General features: G+C 42.4%; 1 protein-coding gene across 1 annotated transcript in view; it reads left to right on the top strand.

The window, feature by feature from the left end:
• Positions 1-22,442, top strand: part of SLC9A7 (solute carrier family 9 member A7) — a 176,320-nt gene extending 153,878 nt beyond the window's left edge. Inside the window, exons 15-17 of the mRNA XM_003799626.2 lie at positions 9,503-9,585; positions 17,775-17,880; positions 21,951-22,442. Coding sequence (XP_003799674.1) covers positions 9,503-9,585; positions 17,775-17,880; positions 21,951-22,205 — 444 coding nt within the window. The 3' untranslated portion in view covers positions 22,206-22,442. The remainder of the gene's footprint in view (positions 1-9,502; positions 9,586-17,774; positions 17,881-21,950) is intronic.
• Positions 22,443-22,555: the final 113 nt, after the last annotated feature.

Raw genomic sequence — 22,555 nt, 5'->3', positions numbered from 1 at the left:
GCCCGCCTAGGACATTTATCTGGCCTGCCGGGTGTTTTTGCCGCCGCTGCCTGTCCTGCTTAGCGGCCGACTTGTTCTGGGGCCTGCAGTCCAGCCCTCCAACAGTCTGAGGGACAGTGAACTGGCCCCCTGTTTAAAAAGTTTGAGGACCCCTGATGTGGGTCCTAGGGAGGAGAAAAAGAGGGATATGATTTGACTGTTTAGCTAAGAGAATCTGAGGAGGAGAGGAGAGATGTTGGGGGACTGCAGGCACTCCCACTCCTCCAGGGCTGGTATCCTCTAGGTCAGGAATTTGGAGAGGGCATAGTAGGGATGGCTTACCTTTGCTCTGTGAAATCCAGGGCCTCAGGTAGGAAAACTGGGAGGCTGGGAGTAACTCAAAGCTGGGAGCTGGAATCACCTGAAGGCTCATTTACCCGCATGTCTGGCATCTGGGTTGGGAAGGCTGAAGGATGAGCACCTGTGACTAGAATTGCTACCCATGGCTCTCCATGGGGCTTGAACCATTCACCAGAATGGCTACTCAGCCAGGCTACTCAGATTTCTAACACGATGGCCCAGAGTTTCACAATTTGATTGTCCCAGCAAGCAAGGTGAAAGCTATATTACCTTTTCTGACCTAATCTTGGAAGCTTTATAGCATCACTTCTGTGGCTTCCTATTGGTTAGGTATTTCTAGGACCAGTGCAGATTCAATGGGAGGAGATAGAAACTATAACCTCTAGATGGGAAGAATGTCAGCGAATTTGCAGACATGTTTTAAAGCTGCCATAACATGTCTGTTGTATGACTATTAGGATGTTGTCTCCAGGTTTTGTTCCTTTCTAAAACAGGCATGTCCTGGACAGGCAAGTTGAAGAAAGGAGAGTTATAATAGGGGCAGAAATGTGTTATCAAATTATTATCATTTGGGCTCACACCCGTAGCTCAGTGAGTAGGATGCCAGCCACATACACTGAGGCTGGCGGGTTTGAGCCCAGCCCGGGCCTGCTGAATAATAATGACAACTACAACCAAAAAAATAGCTGAGTGTTGTGGCAAGCGCCTGTAGTCCCAGCTACTCGGGAGGCTGAGGCAAGAGAATCACTTAAGCCCAAGAGTTTGAGGTTGCTGTGAGCTGTGACGGTACAGCACTCTACCGAGGGCAACATAATGAGACTTTGTCTCAAAAAAAAAAATGATTTGGCCTTTGGAGTCAAGAACTATTTTGTTCAGTGTTGAGTGCCCAGTGCTAGGTGCAGTGCTGACACATGGGGGGAGCTCTGTTTGATGGGCAGATGGGGTTGTGAGACGTGCAGTGCGCAGCAGGTAGCTTCACTGACCAGCAGCTTTTGTTGTTCATGGGACCCCATTCTTTTTCTTCCAGTCAGCTCAGAATAACATTCGTCATTGTATTTAATACCAAATCCAGTCTGCAGATTACAGATTCTATAGGATTTTTCTAGATGATTCCATTTATAAATCAGATTTAACTAGTCTCACAAAATGTGGTGCTGTGTGGGGCCTCGGGGGTGCCTTTTCTGGTTTCTTTCTCTTTGAGACTGGCCACAGCCTGATGAGGCATTTAGGGCACTGATGTCCAGCTTAAGTGATGTAAAGCCATGACCTCTGAAATTTTTGAACATTTGGGGGAAAGTTTTTAATGAACTTCACTGGGGATTTGCTGCCCACTTTAATGGATCTCCAAAAGACCTCTGAGATTATATTAGAATTGACCACTGTGCCAACTGGGAACATTTTAGAACATTGCTAATTGATGCTAGGCTTGATTAAAGACTTCAGAAAACAGGATTTCAGAAACTGCACCTGGAAGCTAATTTAGAGTATAACATATCTTGAAACTCATCCTGATAATACCTGGGTGGGGGAGATGACAGGTGTCATGTACTTCACCAAAGGGAAAATAATGGCTCTGGTAGGATATGGCTGTCCTATTCCAAAGCATCCTCCACAGAACTATGGCCAGTCTAGATTAATTTTGTAAGAAAAATAGGGTAATAGCAGCTGGATGGCCAGGATTTGGAGAGATTCCATCTTGACAGTTCCAGACCAGTGAAAACATATGCAACCCCTTTGCTGTTTCCTCATTGCTCCCCCCTCTGTATCCCAGCCAAAGGAAATGAGTGAAATGGTTTGGTTTGTTACGTAGCAGAATTTACTGTACATCTCATCAGACCTGCACACCAGAGACATGGCTTGTACTTAGACTTCATAGCAAATCTGCTGTCACTTTTATGTGGATATGTTTGAGAAAGCATAGGGGCTTGAGTACTAAGCGTTCTGGCATTTTGTCCATGCAGTGACAGCTAAAATAGCTTACCCCCAGGTGAAGTGAACCTCAGGAAACCTCCTGGGCAGGTAAATTCAGTGTTCCTGTTGGCTCCCAGATGGCTCTTTGGGCCAGGAGCACTGCACACATGGTGTTGTACAGGCTGGCAGCCACTTGTATATATCTCCTAATGGTACCCCGTTTGCCAGCCCTTGCCAGGAGCTGTGTCATAGCTTCCCCTCACTTCTTCCCTTCCAAGCCTCACATACAGTCATGCAGAGGGGCCCTCAAAATCAGTTCCACTGACCTTTTGAAAGGCTTTCAAGATTGCTGTCATATTGGGAAAAATAGGCAAACTTCAAGCTTGGTTCCCCAGGACGCCCTCTTAGAAATGACTCATGCCCTGGTGCAGAAAGGCCCTTATTTCTCCAAATCCTCTTGACCTGACCTTCTCATTCCAGTGAACCACTCGCAGCAGGGCTGGGAACATTCATTGGTCACAAAGAAGAAAACCCAGGAAAAGAGGGAAATAAATGGACTTCTCATTTTTGGGTGAAACCCTGGGCTTTTGTGGTTTCCCCTGAAATAGATCTAGGTCACATGCTCAGTGTTGTCATGAAACTGAAATCAGAAATACGGAAAGTCCAGATGTTTGTTCTCCACTAGAAAAAAAGGGGGCATTTCTCTTTACCTCATTTTCTAAATCTTCCTAAAAACTACAAACAAACAAAAAAGTGATATTTGATGGGAAAGCATTTTTTATAATGAGCACAATTTTCCTGGCTAGTTCTAGAAGCAGGGTATAAGCAGAGTCATGGCTCGGGAGCTACGGAGTATTAGCTCCTGTGAGACAAGGAAAGGAGTTATTGGCTAGAATCTTAGCCTGATGTGAGGGAAACATAGGAATATTGTGGGCAGACTTCAGCTTTGTGTCCCTGGTAAGTTTGACTCATTAGAACGAAACAAGACAAAAAAACTCAGTTGCTTTGTTTCTCTGGAGGTCTTGGTGACTTTGAAACAAAAACAAAAACAACCCCAGCCGGAGACAAGCTGCCCAATCCCAGGGGTGGCCTCCCACCTCAGTAAAGGGGGGCCTTTTCATGCCAGACCAGACAGCTGAGATTTCTGTTGGCCGGACGTGTGGACACATCATTTACTTCCTTCCCCAAGTTTACAGAAGAGAACTCCTTGATGGGAGTAGCTAAGAGCATGAATCTGAATTTACCCCAGCTTTATCATATCAGCAGGACAAGGTCACAAGCTGGATATTAATGAATTGTGGAAAAAAGTAAACTACTATGCCTGTGTGTGCATGCACACGTGTGCAACTGTGTGTGCGGTGAAAACTATAGAAAATCAGCTGTTTACAATTGTATTGACTTAACTACTTTCTGAGAAAATTGGGTTCTTGGTTTCTCCTTCCAATTTTCCTGCAGGCTGAAATCAGATACGCAGGCACCCAAATCTTTTAACTTCAAACCACTGCTGAGATGCCTTTCTTCAAATTGTTGCTCTCAGACCCACCCCCCTCCAGTTTTTGGTTCTTCCAGTTGCCTCCCTTGGCCCTTTGATTTCCCTTTGTTATTCGTTTTTTTTTATTTTCTAGAAGCTCAGAGTCAATATTAATTTATTCATCCATTTGACAAATATTTATTGAGCACCTTATTTCACACATTCCTTCAGCCTCTGGGAATACATCTGCAATAAGACAGATGAATTTTTGTCCTAAAGGGTTCGGTGACAATGTGATAAAGGGCGAGGATGGAGAGTGGCAGCAGAGAGATTGTCTGCTCTTCCCTCAGGGAGTGGAGGCCTATCCTGCGGCTCTAAGTTGCCCCGCGTGTCACCACAAAGCTTGTTAGAAATGCAGACTCTCAGGCCTCCCCCAGCCTCAAGAAGCAGAATCTGCATTTTGGCAGTATCCCCAGAGGAATTTGAGAAACCTTGGACTAGGAAATGTGTGGAGTTCTGGGGAGAGCTTTAAGCAAGGAATAAAACTATCCATGTGTCACTCTCAGAGACTTTATTCCTGTTATTTACCCGCTACTGAGAAATCTTGGACTCAGCATCCCAATGACACAATAAAGGCCCAAATCAAGTTACATACATGCAAGGGTACATGTCCAATCTATTAAGAGTAGAGTATAGGGTGGCACCTGTGGCTGAAGGAGTAGGGCGCTGGCCCCATATACCAGAAGCAGTGGGTTCAAACCCAGCCCCGGCCAAAAAAAAAAAAAAAAAAACTGCAAGAAAATAAAAAAATATTTAAAAAAAAAGAGTAGAATAAATGTCTTAACACAACAATTAAGTATATGAGGTGAAGGCTATGTTAACCAGTTTGATGTAAGCATTCCAAAGTGTATATAAAATCATCACATTGTACCCCATAAATGCATTAATGTATACAGGTATGAGTTAAATAAAAAAGTTACATCATTTATTTACTGTTCTCTATATTAATTTTCTGTGGCTGCTATAACAAATTACCACAAACATAGTGGCTTAAAGCAGCCCAGTATTATAGTCCAGTAGATCACAAGTATGGTGGGTTCAGCTTGTTTCTTTGCTTCAAGTTTCTCAAGGCCAAAGCAAGGCTCTTGGGAAGAAGCCACTTCCAGGCTTATTCAGGTTGTTGGTAGAATTCAGTTCCATGTAGTTATAGGAGTGAGGTCCCATGTTCTTCTAGCTGTCGACTAGGGCTTGTGCTCAGATATTGGAAGTCCCCTTTCATCTTGAAAGCCAGCAACAGTAAGGAGAGTCCTTGTCAAGCTTCTTATATCCTTTTGACTCTTACCCTCCTTGTCTACTTTTAAGGGCCCACATGATTGTACTGGGCTGGAATGGGTAACCTTAAGTCCATCCACGAAGCCCCTTTTGCCAGGTCATGTAACATGCTCACAAGTTCCCGGATTAGGATGTTGAAATCTTTGGGGGGAGGGCCATTATTCTGCCTACCACCTGTTCCATCCCTGTACAAAACTTTCTCATTGTAATAAACTTAGCTTTGAAAAAATATTTGAACATTACATAAGAATGGAATGAAATATAATTCTACACATATCATTATTCACTAGTTCTAGAAAATTATTTCAAAAAATAGGACGATTTGCCATTCCTCAGTTCTTTAATCAGCTATCTTTTTTTTCCATTACATTTGTCACTAAATATGTATTTGTCTGTCCATCTTCTCTTCTGGAAAGGGGCAGGTACTGAGTCTTGCTTATCTTTGTGTTTCTAGCATCAAACAGGGTACCTGGCACACAGTAGGTACTTAATGCAGAAGAAATAGATACTGGTTGTTACATACTCAAAAATGGTAATAAGTAGGGTTGGTGGTGTTTATTTTCTTGAAGGGGCTTCTCTACTAATAATGTCAGTAAAAAGATTAAAACTCCCTTATGTAAAAAGCTACAAAGATAGCTAAATGATGTTAATGACTAGTTTTTTTTCCCCCAACAAATACATGTTTGAAATTACATCCCCAGTCTTTGCAAACGAACTGAATTAATAATATGAGCTCTGACTATGTGCCAGATACTGTGTTAAATATTTCACAAATATTTAATCAGCACAAAATTGAGAGTTGTTATTTGTTGATTGCTTACCACACATCAGACACCATCCTGAGTTCTTTAAATGTAAAAATCATTTATACCTCTAAAATAAAAGACTTTTTTTTTTCTCTACACTCACAATACTTCTAACACCAAATAAGTGGGGGGTTTTCCACACCAATCAATTCTTCAATTCTCTGGTTACCAGCAGGTATCCTACAGTTTAAGTCAATTCTGACACTAAGTGCCTTGGGTTGGCTCAGATCCTACAGGTTAAGGCTCAGTCCCATGAGACTGCCCTCCCTTCAGACACTAGTTGCAAGTACCCAGGTTGTGACCTTGTACTTCTGACTTACTGGCTACATATCAGGGGTTCCTAAGGCCCCCTCCTAAGGTGCAAATATTTGCTAGAATGACTCACAGAACCCAGGAAAGCATTTTACTTACTATTACCAGTTTATTATAAAGGATACAATTTAGGAATGACCAAATGGAAGGGATGCACAGGGCAGGAGATGGGGATGGAGGTGTGTGGAGCCATCTTGGAAGCTCTCTGTACCCCACTATTTGGGGTTTTATGGAGGTGCCGTTGCATAGGCATGGTTGATTAAATCATTGGTCATTCCAGTGGTGAGTTACTCAATCTCTAGTCCCTGTCTCTTCCTGGAGATCAGGAGTGAGGCTAAAAGTTCTAATCTTCTAATCACATCGTTGGTTCCTCTGGCAACCAGCCTCCATCCTCTAAGAGTCTTATCTTATTAGGATTAACTCAGGTATGGTTAAAAGGGGCTTATTATGAATAAAAAAGATGCTCCTCCCACCTCAACCACTCAGGAAATTCCAACAGTTTTAGGAGTTTTATACCAGAATCTAGGGTGAAGACAAATGGATATTTCTTATTCCTCCATGAGGTAGGAAATTGTTTATGTCTCCATTTTACAAATGAGGGCACTGAAGCACAGAAAGGTTAGGTAACTTGCCCGCCATCACACAGCCAGGCAGGACCCAGGTAGTCTGTTGAGAGAGCCTGTGATGTCCACACCTCTACCTCTTAGGGTCCTCCATTGCTTTTGAAACATTTCACAGAGAAACTGAACTGGTGCATGGCCTTGAAAGATGAATAGAGGTAGCCAGTTAGGTGTCATGATAGGGAGAAAATGAGAGGTATTCCAGGCTCTAGAAGTAGCCTGAGATAAAGACATGAGGTATGAGCCCTTCTGGTGGAAATGCAGGGTTTGAGGGTGAAGAGGTGAGAAAGAAAGTTCCGTTTTGCTGTGGGCAGCACTGGGCAGCACGGGAATGGAAATCCAAGAATCCCTAAATTCAGCCAAGAAGGAAGCCCCGCCCCCCCACCCCCGCAGCAACCTCTGCTCAGCCTTGTGCTGTTTGGACCCCACAGAATGGCCTCTCCTGGCTTCTCTGTGTTGGCAGCTCAGATCATGTGGTGAAGCCATTGTTGGTTATCTTCTGGGTCAGCTTAAAAAATTAGTTCTATTCCACTGAACCACCCGGATTTCCCCAAAGCTACCGAATGTGGATTTATCTAAGTTCTTCCTGTACATGCTTCTGGCACTATCTCTTGAACAAAGAAGTTGTTTAATGTCCTTTTTACAAGGTTACACTTTTGATTTGTCCTAAATTTACCCCTAGCCCTTAAGGGTCATCTTTTAGTTGGGATTTGCTGTGGAGTTCAAGGTCACTTTCTCTTAGTTGTAGATTACAGGCCTATCTTTCTGAGGCCTTCAGATCTTTTGTTAGTTTGGTCAAATAGAAGCCCCTCCTTTGTTTAGCTCAGTTTAATTGACCCTTTGGGGCTTATATTAGTCTCTTGTAGCTTCTTTGAGATGAGATGAGAGCTTCAGTATTCTAGGTGATCATAAATGCTTGTGATTTTGTAGGGGTGACGGCAGGTTTGTGTTTTATCGTTGATTTAAGGGAAGGAATGGAAGAAACTGACTTTGGGGGACTTGTTTTGTCCCTGATGGTTTATGAATCCTTCCTGATGATGTTTATCATTTTGCTAGTTTATTCTTTAGTGAAATTTTATACGTACTACTTAGAATAGACAGCATAGAGCAGGGGCTCTCAAACTTTTTAAACAGGGGGTCAGTTCACTGTCCCTCAGACCGTTGAAGGGCCAGACTGCAGGCCCCGGAACCATTGGGCTGCTAAGCAGGACAGGCAGCGGCGGCAAAAACAGCTGCAGGCCAGATAAATGTCCTAGGCGGGCTGCTTGTGTCCCACGGGCCCTAGTTTGAGGACGCCTGGCTTAGAGACTATCGCTTTATAAAGAACTAGTTTTTCCCATAAAAATATTTGCTTATCAGAAAGATCATCTGGTACTTTTCTAGTCATGTGGCATTTTGAAAGCTTCTTACAGTTGTCATTGGATTAGTGGTCGGATACCCAAAGGAATGATTGATCTGCAAGTAGAGATATTTCTGTGCCTTCTTTCTTCCAAATGATTTATAAAAAATGTAAAATAAAATTGGTCTCTGGGGTCTCTCCTTATTTATATTTCCTCATCCACAGAAGGGCTTGTTTAAGCCATTTCCATATCCGTCACTAAACATTCCTGAAATACCATGAGGATTCAATTTTTAAAAATAATCTTCGCTGTTGGGAACTTTAGGAATGTAAATAGTGCTTGCTAATTTCCTTCTTTCTACTTGTCTATATGCTTAGCTTCTCAAAGAACTCTGATCAATTCTTGGTGTTACTATTACAGGTAGAATTAACATCTACTGTGATTTAGAACTGCTCATAATTTTGGTTCAAGTTTTATTTGGTGATTGTTTATTGTCCCTCACTTGAAGAGTTGTGGTATTAAAAGAGGATAAATGATAAAAATGGGTATTCTCCACAAGCCATCTGTACTTCTCAGAGCCCCAGTACTGCCCTCAAATTGCTGTATTCAGTCTGAGCTTTATATTAATTGTGCTGTTTGTAATACCTGCACCAGACAGATTTCCTAAACCTCAAGTGAATGTTTGAATTTGCAGATTATTTTAAAAATTCAGTGATGGAAACATTTGAGTTGGAAAGGCTTGAGAGGAACAGCAAGAAACTTGCTACTTGAGGGTAGATAAAATAATAGAATTGCTGGTCAGGGCTCTGTTTCCCCTGCCCACTGACCCCACTTGCCTAAAACTGGTAGGGAAACCGGTTACCTTTGACACCTGGAGCATAATGCCTGGATAAGGACCACAGAGAAGCCTTGGATGGTTTGTCAGGAAACTCAACAAACTGTGGTTTCCCCAGGCCTGCTTGGTGGGGGTGGGGGGCTAGAAGGTTGGTTTTACACATGCTCTAAAAATATTCTCTATAATCAATTTGAACTTATTAGGCTCAAGACTATTTTAGGGCAATTTATCTGCTGAAAGGTATTTTGAGGAAAATTATAATAAAAACCCCAAAGAAATTTTGTACTACCTTTAGTTGATCTACCCACAGACATAAATAAGCCTTTTTACTTTGAGGACTGATTTTTCTGCCTTTTAGGTTTATTCAGTGTCTGCTCAAATATTACCTCCTAGTATATCTTTGAAACTTTGACAGTATGAGATGTTTGACTATGAACTCTAGGTCTACAAAAATTATAGTTTGAAAAGAAGCTTTCTCTCCCTTCTTTAAGATCCCTTTTGTGCAACTAAGCATGTGTCCTCTTGTTTGTTCCTAGGATGGCCCAGATTCTGCCACAGGAAACCGGACAAAGCAGGAGAGTGCGTGGATATTCAGGCTGTGGTACAGCTTTGACCATAAGTATCCTTTTAAGCGGCATCCCCTATGTTGGTGGAACATTGACAATGAAATCCTCTTGTTGAGTTGCTGTTGAATGATTTCTGATGAGTAAGGAACAGGTGTAGTCTCAGTCCTCTCATGGGACATACATGGATCATTCAACCACAGGCAGTCCTGGTGAGTGTCTCTCTGGCCAAGAGGAATGTTTGCATCTCCTTAGAGTAAGCAGCCCATAGCCTGGTAGACTCATCTGGCTCTTGAGAGATTTAATATCCAGGGGAGCATGCCTTTGTAGGTAAATTAAGTTAAAATTATACAATTAATCATGCTGTAGTCAGGAAGAGAAATGGAGCTTTAGCTGTTAACATACATAAGGAGGATAATTCAAATCTTATCTTGTATGAGTTGATACTGACATGAGTGGGCCACATCCGAGGTAGACCCTGTTCAAATAGATTTATCACTTGGTCCCAGATAAAAATTAAAAACCAAAAACTTAAACCTTCATGATTTCTTAAATTTACATAGTGACTTATTGTATAGATGGTCTTTGGAGACTTGGGAAATGTTTAGGATTTACTTTTTTTTTAATGAGACAATGTATTGCTCTGTAACTCAGGCTATAGTGCAGTAGTGTCTTTTTTGCTTATTGCAGCCTCCAACTCCTGGGCTCAAATGAAGCCATCCTCCTGCCTCACCTTCCCAAGTAGCTAGGACTATAGGTATATACCACCATGCCCAGCTATTTCTTTTTTTAGAGATGGGGTCTCACTATGTTGTCCAGGCAGGTCTCAAACTCCTGCCCTCAATCATTCCTCCCATCTTGGCCTTCCAAAGTGCTGGGATTATAGATGTGATCCATTATGCCTGGCCAGAATTTTTTTATTGAAATATAAAAGGCATACAGGAAAGTACACAAATTGTAAATTCTTGGTAAATTATCACAGAATAAACACACAAATTTAACACCAACCTGGTCAAGAAATACAAAATTACCAGCTCCCCTAATGGTGTCACCCAATTAGTACCCCTTCCCCCTCCCCAAATGTATCTACTCTCCTAACTTCTAGCAACACTTAATAGTTCTACTTGTTTTTCAACTTTATATGAAAAGGATTATACAGTATATATATCTCAATGCCTGGTTTATGGGGCTTGATGTCATTTGTCATTCATCTGTGTTGCTATGTGTAGCTCTAGGTTATTTGTTCTCATTGCTCCATAGTGATTCATTTTATGAATATATCACAATTTATTCTATTATTGATGACTATGTGAATTGTTTCCAATTCATAACTACTATGAAAAATACTTCTGTGGGCTCGGCGCCTGTGGCTCAAGTGGCTAAGGTGCCAGCCACATACACCTAAGGTGGCAGGTTCGAATCCAGCCCGGGCCTGCCAAACAACAATGACGGCTTCAATCAAAAAAAAAAAATAGCTGGGCGTTGTGGTGGGCGCCTGTGGTCCCAGCTACTTGGGAGGCTGAGGCAGGAGACTCGCTTGAGCCCAGGAGTTGGAAGTTGCTGTGAGCTGTGATGCCATAGCATTCTACCCAGGGGGACAGCTTGAGGCTCTGTCTCAAAAAAAAAAAAAAAGAAAGAAAAACTTCTGTGAACGTTCTTGTACATATCTTTTGGTGAATGTATACAATGTATTTTTGTTGCAAATATATCCAGGAGTGCAATTACTGAGTCATAGGACATGAGTAGGTTCAACTTTAGAAGATAGTGCTAAACAGTTTCCAAAATAGTAGTACTGCTTTACCCACTCACCTCTAGTGTATGGGAGTTTCAGTTGTTCCACCTCTTCACCAACAGTTGGTATTTGTCAGTCTTTTGAATTTTAGCTATTCTAGTGGATTTATAGTGGTATTTTATCATGGCTTTAATTTGCATTTCTCTGATGACTGTAGGGTTGAGCACAGTAACATATATACTGACCATTTGGTATGTTCCTTTAGACCAGTGGTTCTCAACCTTCCTAATGCTGTGGCCCTTTAATACAGTTCCTGTGAGTCACGACCCACAGGTTGAGAGCTGCTGCTTTAGACATACCTATTCAAGTCTCTTGCCCATTTTTCTATTCAATTGTCTGCCTTTTTCTTACTGATTTGTAAGAGTTCTTTATGTATTCTGGATGTGAATCTTTTGCTGATTATATGTGATTAAAATATCTTCTACTTTGTAATGTGCCTTTTCACTTTAAATAGAATCTATTTTAATGAACAGAAGGTCTTAATCCAATTTATTGACCTCTTCCACTCTAGTTAGTATATTTTATATTCTTTTTGGAAGTCCTTACCTACCCCAAAGTCATGAAGCCAATTTCCTATGTTATCTTCTAGAAGCTTTATTGTATATCTTCTGTGCATTTTTTTGGTCTATACATATACATGTGTTTATTTGGTTTCCAATTTTTGCCTTCACAAAATTAAAAAGGCTTACAATTTAATAACAATAACAATGTTTAAGATAAGGATTAGAAACAAAAACCTCATAAAGAACGAATGAAGATAAATACATTCAGAAAAGAAATCAGACGATTGCTGCAATGAAACATTGAGCAATAGTAAAATAATAATGCAAAAAAAGTAACATTCACATCATCAGATAAGAGTATGTCTATCATAGAAGGCTTTGAGTCTTCTGTGCATTTTTTTAACTGAGGGACAGACATGGACAATGTAAAAATTTAGAGATAATTTGAGATACTCTGGATAAGGATATCATACTTCAGAGATGGTTTAAACTCACATCCTGTCAGTGGCTAGGCTAGGGGTGTTAGAAACTCTAGATTGCCTTAATCCAACGAAGGATAAAGGTGATGCAAAGCCAGGCATCAGTTCCTGTGAGGGTTAGTCTGTCTTTCTTGGCCAATTTTTTCTGGGTCCCCACCTAAACCCTGGGTGTTTATATCTTCTTCCTTGGTGAACCTTGAACTCTGATTTTTGTCAGACTCGTTCTGTCTTTGTGAATCTGCCAGATGCTCTCTGTTCAGCTTTGCAGGTGCCTTTAGGGAAATTGTGGCTCACGAAGTGTGAGGCTCAGCTCTTGGCTTTCCTCCTCCCAGACTCTGGCCCTCTTCACCTCCTTGGTGGCTTTCTGAAGCCATAAAGCAGATGATTTTGTCTTGTTTTATTTTGCCCAACTTGACTAGTTCTCAGTAGAAAGGTTGGCTCAAATTATCTTGTTTGCTATTAACTGAAAAAGAACCCCCAGGGATTTTTTTTAAAGCCACTTGAACTTAGTCTGTATTGTAATGCAGAATGCATGTTGCTCACTGGGCTCAGAAAGGATGTAGAGAGCAAATCGAACAGTGTCCACAGAAGAGTGACAAAGTGCTAAAATGCTAAGAAATCGATTCTTTGAATACAAACAGAAGTTCTTGCTAAAGTCCCATCTGAATCTAAATTTTAGTGACTTTGGGATTTCCACTTTTTAGTTTGGAGAAGAGAAACTAAGAAGAACATAAGCAGGCATAAAGACTCTGAAGAACTAGATGGGGAAGATGACCGTGATTCATTCAAAAGGTCCACAGATAATCTAACAAGAAAAAGTGGGCTTGGGCTGTATCAGAAAAGAGGTCAGTTGGACATGAATGACTCCCACAGACTGGTAGGAGGGAATGTGAGACCTCCTTCCCTAAACAAGGCACGTAACATGGGGTAGATGGGCTTCTAGTGTACAGTGAGAGACTCAGCACACACATATACCCTATTCTCTCCCCAGGACTCATGGAAATCACAGAAGAAATATTTTTATCTTCTTGGAAAACCAATAGTAGAGGGAATTATAACAAAGAAAACTGTAGCCCAAGATAAACCCAAGTCTTAGCCAGTCTTTCTGGGTGACTTATTAAAGAGTGTTGTCAGGAACAGCTGCAACAGGTACTTTCTGTGTCAACAGATCAACTAGTAACTGTTAATTTTCTCTTCAGGCCATACACCTGTAAAGAAAATAGAGCCACTGCCTGGGGAAGGCTTGTAGAGAAACAGATCTTAAGGGCACCAAAGATTTTTCTCCCCCAAAGTAATCCTCCTCCAACTTTGGCCATGGTAGGAGTCCCCAACCTGCCTGATGAACAGAGAAGCTAAATAAAGACATGAGAGGAGGGGTGCTACTCTCATGTAATTAAACAATTCCAAATATTTTATTTTTAATTTTTCTAAGAGTTGAGAGGTTTTTTCCAGTTATAATAAAAGAGATTATTAGAATGGTGCTGCCTGTGGCTCAAAGGAGTAGGGTGCCAGCTCCATATGCTAGAGGTGGAGGGTTCAAACCCAGCCCCGGCCAAAAACTGCAAAAAAAAAAAAAAAAAAAAAAAAGATTATTAGAAAAAGAAGCAAACAAGAATAAATTCTTAGAAATTAAAAATATGAAGTTTTGGAAATAAATTTAAAAATGTAATGGATAGGCTCGGTGCCCATAGCTCAGCAGTAGGGCACCGGCCACATACACCAAGGCTGACAGGTTCGAGCCCAGCCCTGGCCTATTGAACAACAATGACAACTGCAACCAAAAAATAGCCAGGCATTATGGCAGGCGCCTGTAGTCCCAACTGCCCAGGAGGCTGAGGCTAGAGAATTGCTTAATCCCAAGGATTTGAGGTTGCTGTGAGCTGTGATGCCACAACACTCTTATGAGAGCAACAGCTTGAGACTCTGTCTCAAAAAAAAAAATGTAATGGATAGTTTAACAACTTGAACATAATGAATACCACACTTTTCATCTGAAAGATAAACTTGGGGGGGGAAAATCCAAAAATCATAACAAATGTCAGAGGATCTATAAGAGGAGGAGAGTTTAAAAATGTAGAGCTGAGACCCAGGATAGAATCTGTGGAGAAAAAGATGTACCAAAGAAATAATGGAAGAAAAATTCCCTTATCTAAGAAAGATACTTGTCTCCAGAGTACAAGGGCCCACAAAGTGTGAGTAGGATGAATGGATACCTTCTGGGTACATTCCATAACTACCAGAGAAAAAGAGGGAATCTTTGAGGCTTCCATAGAAAAAAATAGGCAGCCTCCAAAGGATGAGAATCACTCATGGATACAACTGGATGTTAGAATATTGTATAACTGAAGAAAATTTTCAGTTTTAGGATGAAATAAAAGTCTGATCCTCAAGTTCTATACCTAAACTGTCAATCAAAAATAAGAGAATAGGGTGGCGCCTGTGCCTCAAAGGAGTAGGGCGCCAGCTCCATTTACTGGAGGTGGTGGGTTCAAACCCAGCCTGAGCCAAAAACTGTAAAAAAATAATAAAAATAATAAGAGAATAAAGGAGGGTATGTTTTAGACATGCAGGAATTCAGAAAGTTTAGTGACAAGCAGATGAGGATCCTTTATTTAGCAAGACACTCAAGGGTTTTCTCCTGACTGGCAAAGTTTAACAGTGTTTGGTTCTACAGTGAACATTCATATTATGATGTTATTACAAATGCTATTTTTTGGTTTTTAACATTTGGACACAGTCTATACAGAAAGTTTACTTATTAGTTATGAAATAGAAAGCAAATTTTATATATCTCCGTTATAAAATTCATTATAACAAAATTGAAAAAGAAGAAAATTAGAAAGCAGAGGCAAGAGTGTAAATGGATTAAACTTAATTATCTTCACATGAGAGCATGAACAGCCTCGAAGTAAAGTTTAGAAGTTATGAAATAAGAGGGAAAAATATGATAGAAATTTATAATCTTAATTACCAGAACAACTAGGGTAGGAAGGAGAGACTTGATGTTTCATTTTATGTTCTTTGAACAATTTGAATATTTAAAAGATTATATGTATGTATATACAGTAGAACCTCTGTAAGTTAACCACCCAAGGGTAACTGTAACAAACTGGTCAACACAGAGAGGTTATAAACATAAGGAGCGGCTCGGCGCCTATAGCTCAACCGGCTAAGGCGCCAGCCACGTACACCTAAGGTGGCGGGTTCGAATCCCCAGCCTGGACCCGCCAAACAACAATGATGGGTGCAACCAAAAAAAAAATAGCAGGCGTTGTGGCGGGTGCCTGTGGTCCCAGCTACTTGGGAGGCGGAGGCAGGAGACTCGCTTGAGCCCAGGAGTTGGAGGTTGCTGTGAGCTGTAATGCCACAGCACTCTACCCAGGGGGACAGCTTGAGGCTCTGTCTCAAAAAAAAAATAAATAAATAAATAAACATAAGGAACTAGGCCTACTGTACTAAACATAAGGTGCATGTCTAATCTGAAAACTAGGTCAACTTAAGGAAGTGGTTAATGGGAGGTGTTCAATTATGGAGGTTCTACTGTATGTGTGTGTGTGTGTATATATATATATTTCTTTGTTTTTAAGAAGTTGTTAAACGGTCCTCTGGATAAGGAGAAGAGAGAGCTTATCTTTGAGGGGCCTGAGGCAGAGAACTGAAGGGCAGCCTCAGGGTTCTCCTTGATACTTGCTTATTTGTCATTCTAGAGATCTGAGCCTCTGTCATCTTCTGAGACAAAGACACACCCAGAAAACTGATAGGCCTATAGGTGCTGGTCCCAAACTGGAGGAATGCCTGGCCTGCATCTCTCCCAAGCCATGTGATTCAAGGGAAGCAGTCAAAGGGGAGCTGGTTTTGTGTGGGAAAAGCTACAGCTAAGCCCTCACATCTTCCTTGGTTGAGTAATTCCAAACTAGAACATTCTCCCATATCTCCCTTCCATCTCCCCTCAAGAGAGTTGTGTTTCTCTGGTGCTGCTCTAAATGAATACAGGAATTGTTGGTGCTCGTAACAGTTGTCCTCTTAGGTGTATACAGCTGTGGCACGCCTCACCTTCCTAGTTTAAAAGCATCTTGGCCATCCCTGTAGTCAAGGCGGTCATCCCAGACCCCACCTTTTCCACATTGCTTAGGCTGTAGATCTCAGAAGTGGTTCAGGCTCTATCATAATGTGACTGGCACTTCCTGCTGCTTCCCACAAGGGGCTGTGCATTTACCATCACTGATACTCACTGAGCGACAAACCCTGAGCTCTCCACCGTCTGCTTAATCTAGAGCAGTGGTCACAACCAAGGGCAAATTTGCTCTCCAGGAGATATTTGGCAGTTTTTTTGGAGACATTTTTGATTATTATGGAAGCGGTGGTTAAGAGTGTTACTGACATCAACAGATGGTGCCCAATTTATAATGGTTCAACTTACAGTTTTTCAACCTTATAATGATGTAAAAATAATACACATTCAATAGAAACCATACTTCATGTACCCAAGCAGCCATTCCGTTTTTCACTTTCAGTACAGCATTTGATAAATGACATGAAATACTTGATACTTTATTATAAAATACACTTTGTATTGGATGACTTTGCCCAATTGTAGGCTAATGTAAGTGTTCTGAGCACAGGTAAGGAGGCGAAGCTAAGCTGTGATGTTCAATGTGGGGTAGGTATATTAAATGTGTTTTCAACCTATGATATTTTCAGCTTTCAATAGGTTTATCAGGATGTAGCCCCATTGCAAGTCAAGGAGCATCTATGGGTAGAGTCCAGGGATGCTGCTCAACATCCTACCAAGCACAGAACAACCCCCCACAACAAAGAATGATCTGGCCCCCAATGTCAGCAGTATCAACGTTGAGAGGTCTTGTGCTAGAATCTGAGAGAGAAGCCACAGGCAGAGGGAAGAATAGTTCTGTATGGGAAGTTGGGAGACTATGGTACAAGTAACCGTACTGAAATCATTTTACCTTTCCAAGTCTCGGTTTCTGCCTTTGTAGTAGCCCCAGCCTACTTCTAAGGTCCTGTCCAACTCTAGCATTTCTACCATGTGCCCTCTGGATAGAGTGGTTTATAGGAATACTTGTAGAGAAAAAGAGCAGAGGGGACCTAGGGGCCACAACCCCTGTTTCCAAGGCCTGGGTGGTTTGCATGTTAGAAGCCAAAATGATTGAAATAAAAACTCATTCAACCTGACAAAGAAGAGAGAAAGGGGTTCTAATTAATAAAATATACTGTTTAACTGAAAATTGGTAATCATTCAACCTGGTAGTTAACAGTTACCATTTAAGGCTAATAGGGTATAGCTTACTATTTGAATGAAACTGTTGTAGGTTATAAGTATTTCCTATATTGTACTGGGGAAAAAGAAGCTTTTTGTGGGTAGAATGGTGGACAATTTACTATGGGACTTTTAAACACATTGGGGGTGGGGGCATGTTCTTTGCAGCCATTTTTCCTTAATTCCCATTTTAAAGTTACTTGAAGCCCATCCTCACACACAGTGGCCCCCCACTAACCACCACTCTCCCTGCCTGGTGTGGCTTGCTAGCTCGATGTCTGACCAGTCCCCAAGTGTACGACGTAAGTATCTGACATGTTAGGGTTATAGTGCTGCTGACCATGCCCCCTTACATAGGAAAAAGAAACCATCATACTCCTGACTGCAAATTCACAGACTTTGTTCCTTTAATGAGATGATTAGAAAAGGCCAGCTTACATATGTTTGTATGTTTTTCACTGTACCAGAGAAACTTTTTACCAGGGTTATGGGATTCCCCAACATTGACAGCTATGGTATAGTAGAAAGAACAGTAGATTTGGAATCAGAACAACTAAGTGGAATCCAGGCCCTGAAAGGCCATAGAAGTGTTCTGTGCTTCAGTTTTCTAATCTGTAAAATGGGCCTAGCAGTACCGGCTGGCTGTGAGAGTTAAACAATGAGGTCTGTACAGATGCACTGTAAAGGGCGGCACCTGTGGCTCAAAGGAGTAAGGCGCAGGTCCCATATGCCGCAGGTGGCAGGTTCAAAAAACCCAGCCCCCCCCCCCAGAAAAAATGCACTGTAAACTACAAAGCATTTCACAAATGTTAAATGTTACTTTTATAAATGGTTCATTTATGTTGATGTGGTTAGCCCTTTCTTCCCATTTTCAAATTCTAGAAATAGACTCAACACAGTATAAAAAGAACACCCACACTGGTGGAGAGCTTAGATTCAGGGCTGGCTCTTGAGCTTCTCATGTGGGTTGCAGGGCAGAGAAGTGGGAAGAGCAAGCAGCTCCAACATGGAGAGAGTGGAGGAGAGGCCAGAGGCCTTCCTTCCCACTTCTGCCCAGCCATCCTCATGAGCTTGTCATTAACACAATCATTATACCAAAAGAGAAAAGAATTCCTTAAATTGGTATACAGCTTTACAGGTCACAGAGGCTGATTTTGTTCTCTTGGCCATACCATGAATAAGCAGGTACCACAGTGTCAGAGATGAGGACAGTGCTCAGTGATAATGTGACTTGTCCACTATCAGTAATTGGCAGAGCTGGGACCATAAAGCAGGTCTTGAAATACTTAGCAAATGGCTTGTAGTTTACTTGATCAGTGATGAGAAAACAGAACGCATAGCCCAGGTCGGAGAGAGAAGGGCCCTTAACAGGTAAGTTCTCACAGGAGTCGTACACATTCAGGTGGGACAGATGGGAAGGGATCTGGACACCATAGCTAGGTGGGGACTCTGAGGTAAGGGAGGGTAGCCACTTCAGAGCACCCAAGATTAGAGGATTACAATTCCTTAAATGGTGTGGTCTTCCTTCAAAAACAGGCATGACAACTGCCAAGTCACCATGAGTCCTAAACCAGCTACTGCTATGCAGTGCGAGAGCCTCCCAGAGAGTAAGCACTGTTCATGTCTGTCATCCCAAGGCTCTCAGGCCCCTCCCTGGCTGCTTTGGAAGAAGGTGACTATGAAAACACGTGGTGGGCAGTGACAGAACTTTCTTTACACCTGCAAACCCAGCTGAGAGACTGGGTTTACCCCCTTGGGAGAGCAGGTTCTGTGTGGTAAAAATGCAGTCCTGCCACAGCCTTTTGTTTAAACTTTCACAGGCGGTGCCTGTGGCTCAGTGAGTAGGGCGCTGGCCCCATATACTTAGGGTGGCAGGTTCAAACCTGGCCCCGGCCTAACTGCAACCAAAAAATAGCCGGGTGTTGTGGTGGGTGCCTGTAGTCCCAGCTACTCAGGAGGCTGAGGCTGGAGAATCACTTAGGCCTAGGAGTTGGAGGTTGCTGTGAGCTGTGTGATGCCATGGCACTCTACAAAGGGCAACAAAGTGAAACTCTGTCTCTACAAAAAAAAAAAAAAACTTTCACCAAATGTGACCCACAGCAGCTATTCACATCCCCTTTTCTTAAAGACAATTGAGCCTTCCAGTGTCCCCAGCTCCTCTCTTTATCAAAATAAAATTCCTGTGCCACCTGTAATAAACTGGTTTTAAGTTAGAAAAAGAAATGAGTGGGATGATGAGAATACCATTTCCCTAGAACTGTTCCTAGTTCTTTTTTTGTTTTTGTTTTTGAGACAGAGTTTCATTTTGTTGCCCTCGGTAGAGTGCTATGGCATCCATCATAGCTTACAGCAACCTGAAACTTGTGGGCTCAATTGATTCTCTTACCTCAGCCTCCTGATTTGCTGGAGCTATAGGTGCCCACCACAATGCCTGGCTATTTTAGAGGGGACTATGTTTGGGCTGTGGACACCCCACAGCCAACCTCAGATAGGGTGACTTGGGCTCCAGCAAGAATCACCTTCAGCACTGCTGCTGCTGCTGCTTTGGGCTGGGGTTCGCCCCAGGGTCTCATCCAGCTGCTGAGAGAGACGGAGGAGCTCACTGCAGATGTCAGTGCCAGGGAGGACCTAACAGCAAGCAGTTCCTTTTGCTGTTTACACATGTTACGTGGTTCTCACTCATTACCTATGGAGTGTTTTGTGCTTTGTCAAGTTTATTTGGCAAATGAATATCTAAGATACTCATCCGTCCTTATTTCCACTAACTCTTAAACCACTTAGGTTTGATATCCACCTAGAAAACAGTGTTCTCTCACTAATAAAAATGACCTCTGGTTATTTAAAATGCACACATTCCCACAACACTGTTGTCTGCAGGTGTTTTCAGGGTTCTTTCACTGCATTTCATAGCAACCTTCACTGCACAGCTAGTTGTATAATTATACAGACTTTTCAGCCTAAGAAAACTTGCATTGATTCTATCATCCAGCATTCAAGGAAGTAGGCTGGCTTCATCATCTGCATATAACATTATTAAGCTGGGGCTTGGGAATCACTCTCCATGGGTTTTACTATGTCCTTGTTTCTGAATGCCCTTTCCATGGTTGCTAGGTCTGAGCTTGTGAGTTGTAAATGGAATGGATCAACAGAAACGTTCAGTGGTTTATCATCTGTCTGGAGAGTCCAGGCAGTGACTAGGAGAATCTGCCCATAGCCTTGGACAGCATGACTGAGCAGGGCATGAGGAGGTCAGGGAGCCTGGTTTGGTATCCTACAGGGCCTGTGTGTAGAGAATGTAGGACTTCCAATGAACTTAGAACTACTGGCAGGAAATAGGAGAGAAAAGAAGAGTTTATCTGGTGCATTTGACACTCACTGTGTGTTGGTTATTCAAAGCCATCTGCAGTGTTTGACAGGCCTCTGGGCAGCCTGGAAGCTGAGTCATGGCCCTCCCCTTATTTGGCTTGTTAAACTTATTGGAGGGTGAAAGGTTCTGTCCGACCTCTCACTGCCTCCCAGCACTCTCCCCATCATCTCATGGTTCAAATAACTGTCACTTTGCTAAGGCCTGCCTTGTTTAGCCTTGTCTGTTTTGCCACAACTACTGCTTTATATGACATGCCATTCCTGTCCTTTTCCTGATAGGGCAATTTTTAACATTCTTCATGTGGGTAAAACCATGCAGGGGCAACCATAACTTCTAATTGTGCTTCCTATCAGCTGGACAACTTCAGGCACATTTCACAGGTTCTCTTAGCTCAGGTTTTCTGCTCTGTGATAAGAATATTCAAGCCTTCACAGGGGAAGGGTGAGGATCAAATGAGAGCTTATGTGAAATCCCTGGGAGGCACATAATACATGCTTAACAAAATATTCACTCTCTCCCTGTTACTTGTTTCATCCACCTGAGGATGTAAAGGGGCGGGCTTGCCATCAGGGATTTCCTATGGGAACAGCAGAGAGGAAAACAGGGAGAAAATCTAATTATGATTTGTCCTCTTCGTCTCAGTTTGCTGACTAAGTCAAATAGTAGTTCGGATATTAAAAAGGTGGGTTTGGCATGGTTTGTGTAGAGCAGGAAACCCAGCCAGAAGGCCTGCTCAGAGAAGACATGGAAAAGGAGGTCGCTGCCCTTTAGTGGTTTATCATCCAGACGGGGATTCTGGTGTTCTAAGTCCTAGCCCCAGCAACAATCTCTTATATGGAATAGCACTCTACAGTTTACATCCAGTCCACATGCTAGAAACTCTGGGCAGGCAAATTTCATAATCCCAGTTTTCAGATGAAGCATTGAGGTAGGGTTGGCTCTAGCCCTGCAGGATATCAGTTTCCCATTTTTGTTGTTGGTGGTGGTGGTGGTTGTGTTTTTCAGAACCAAGAGCCATTGCGAGAGGAAGACTCTGATTTCATCCTGACCGAGGGTGACCTCACCTTGACCTACGGGGACAGCACAGTGACTGCGAATGGCTCCTCGGGCTCCCACACAGCCTCCACAAGTCTTGAGAGTGGTCGGAGAATGAAGAGTAGCTCCGAGGAAGTGCTGGAGCGAGACCTGGGAATGGGAGACCAGAAGGTTTCAAGCTGGGGCACCCGCCTCGTGTTTCCACTGGAGGATAATAACTCGTGACTTCCCCTCAAACCCTGAAGTGATGGGGTAGCCTCCCAGTGGGGTGAGGATGGCTGCAAGCCCCAGTGTTTGAGGTGGGGCATTGACTGGATTGAACTAACACTTCTACTTTATTGGGGTCTGAAGCTATCATAATGCTTAAAATTTAACCCAAGATGCAGATGGTGAGGCAAAGTATCTATAAGACAAATGCAGACCTATTCCCAATTTTCACGTAGTGTTTCAGAGTTAAACAAAACAGCATGCTTTAATGGTCTCTTAATTCATTCGCCTGCAGTATCTGAACAAGGTTGAAGCAGGTGCTGGGGATTCCTCCCACAGAGGCCACATCTCAATACACAGCCGTGCAA

This window comes from Otolemur garnettii, unplaced genomic scaffold (genome assembly GCF_000181295.1).
Source record: "Otolemur garnettii isolate 467f Iridium unplaced genomic scaffold, OtoGar3 scaffold00153, whole genome shotgun sequence".
Lineage (NCBI taxonomy): Eukaryota > Metazoa > Chordata > Mammalia > Primates > Galagidae > Otolemur > Otolemur garnettii.
Note: the sequence above shows the minus strand (reverse complement) of the source record. Positions and strands in the feature narration are given on the sequence as shown.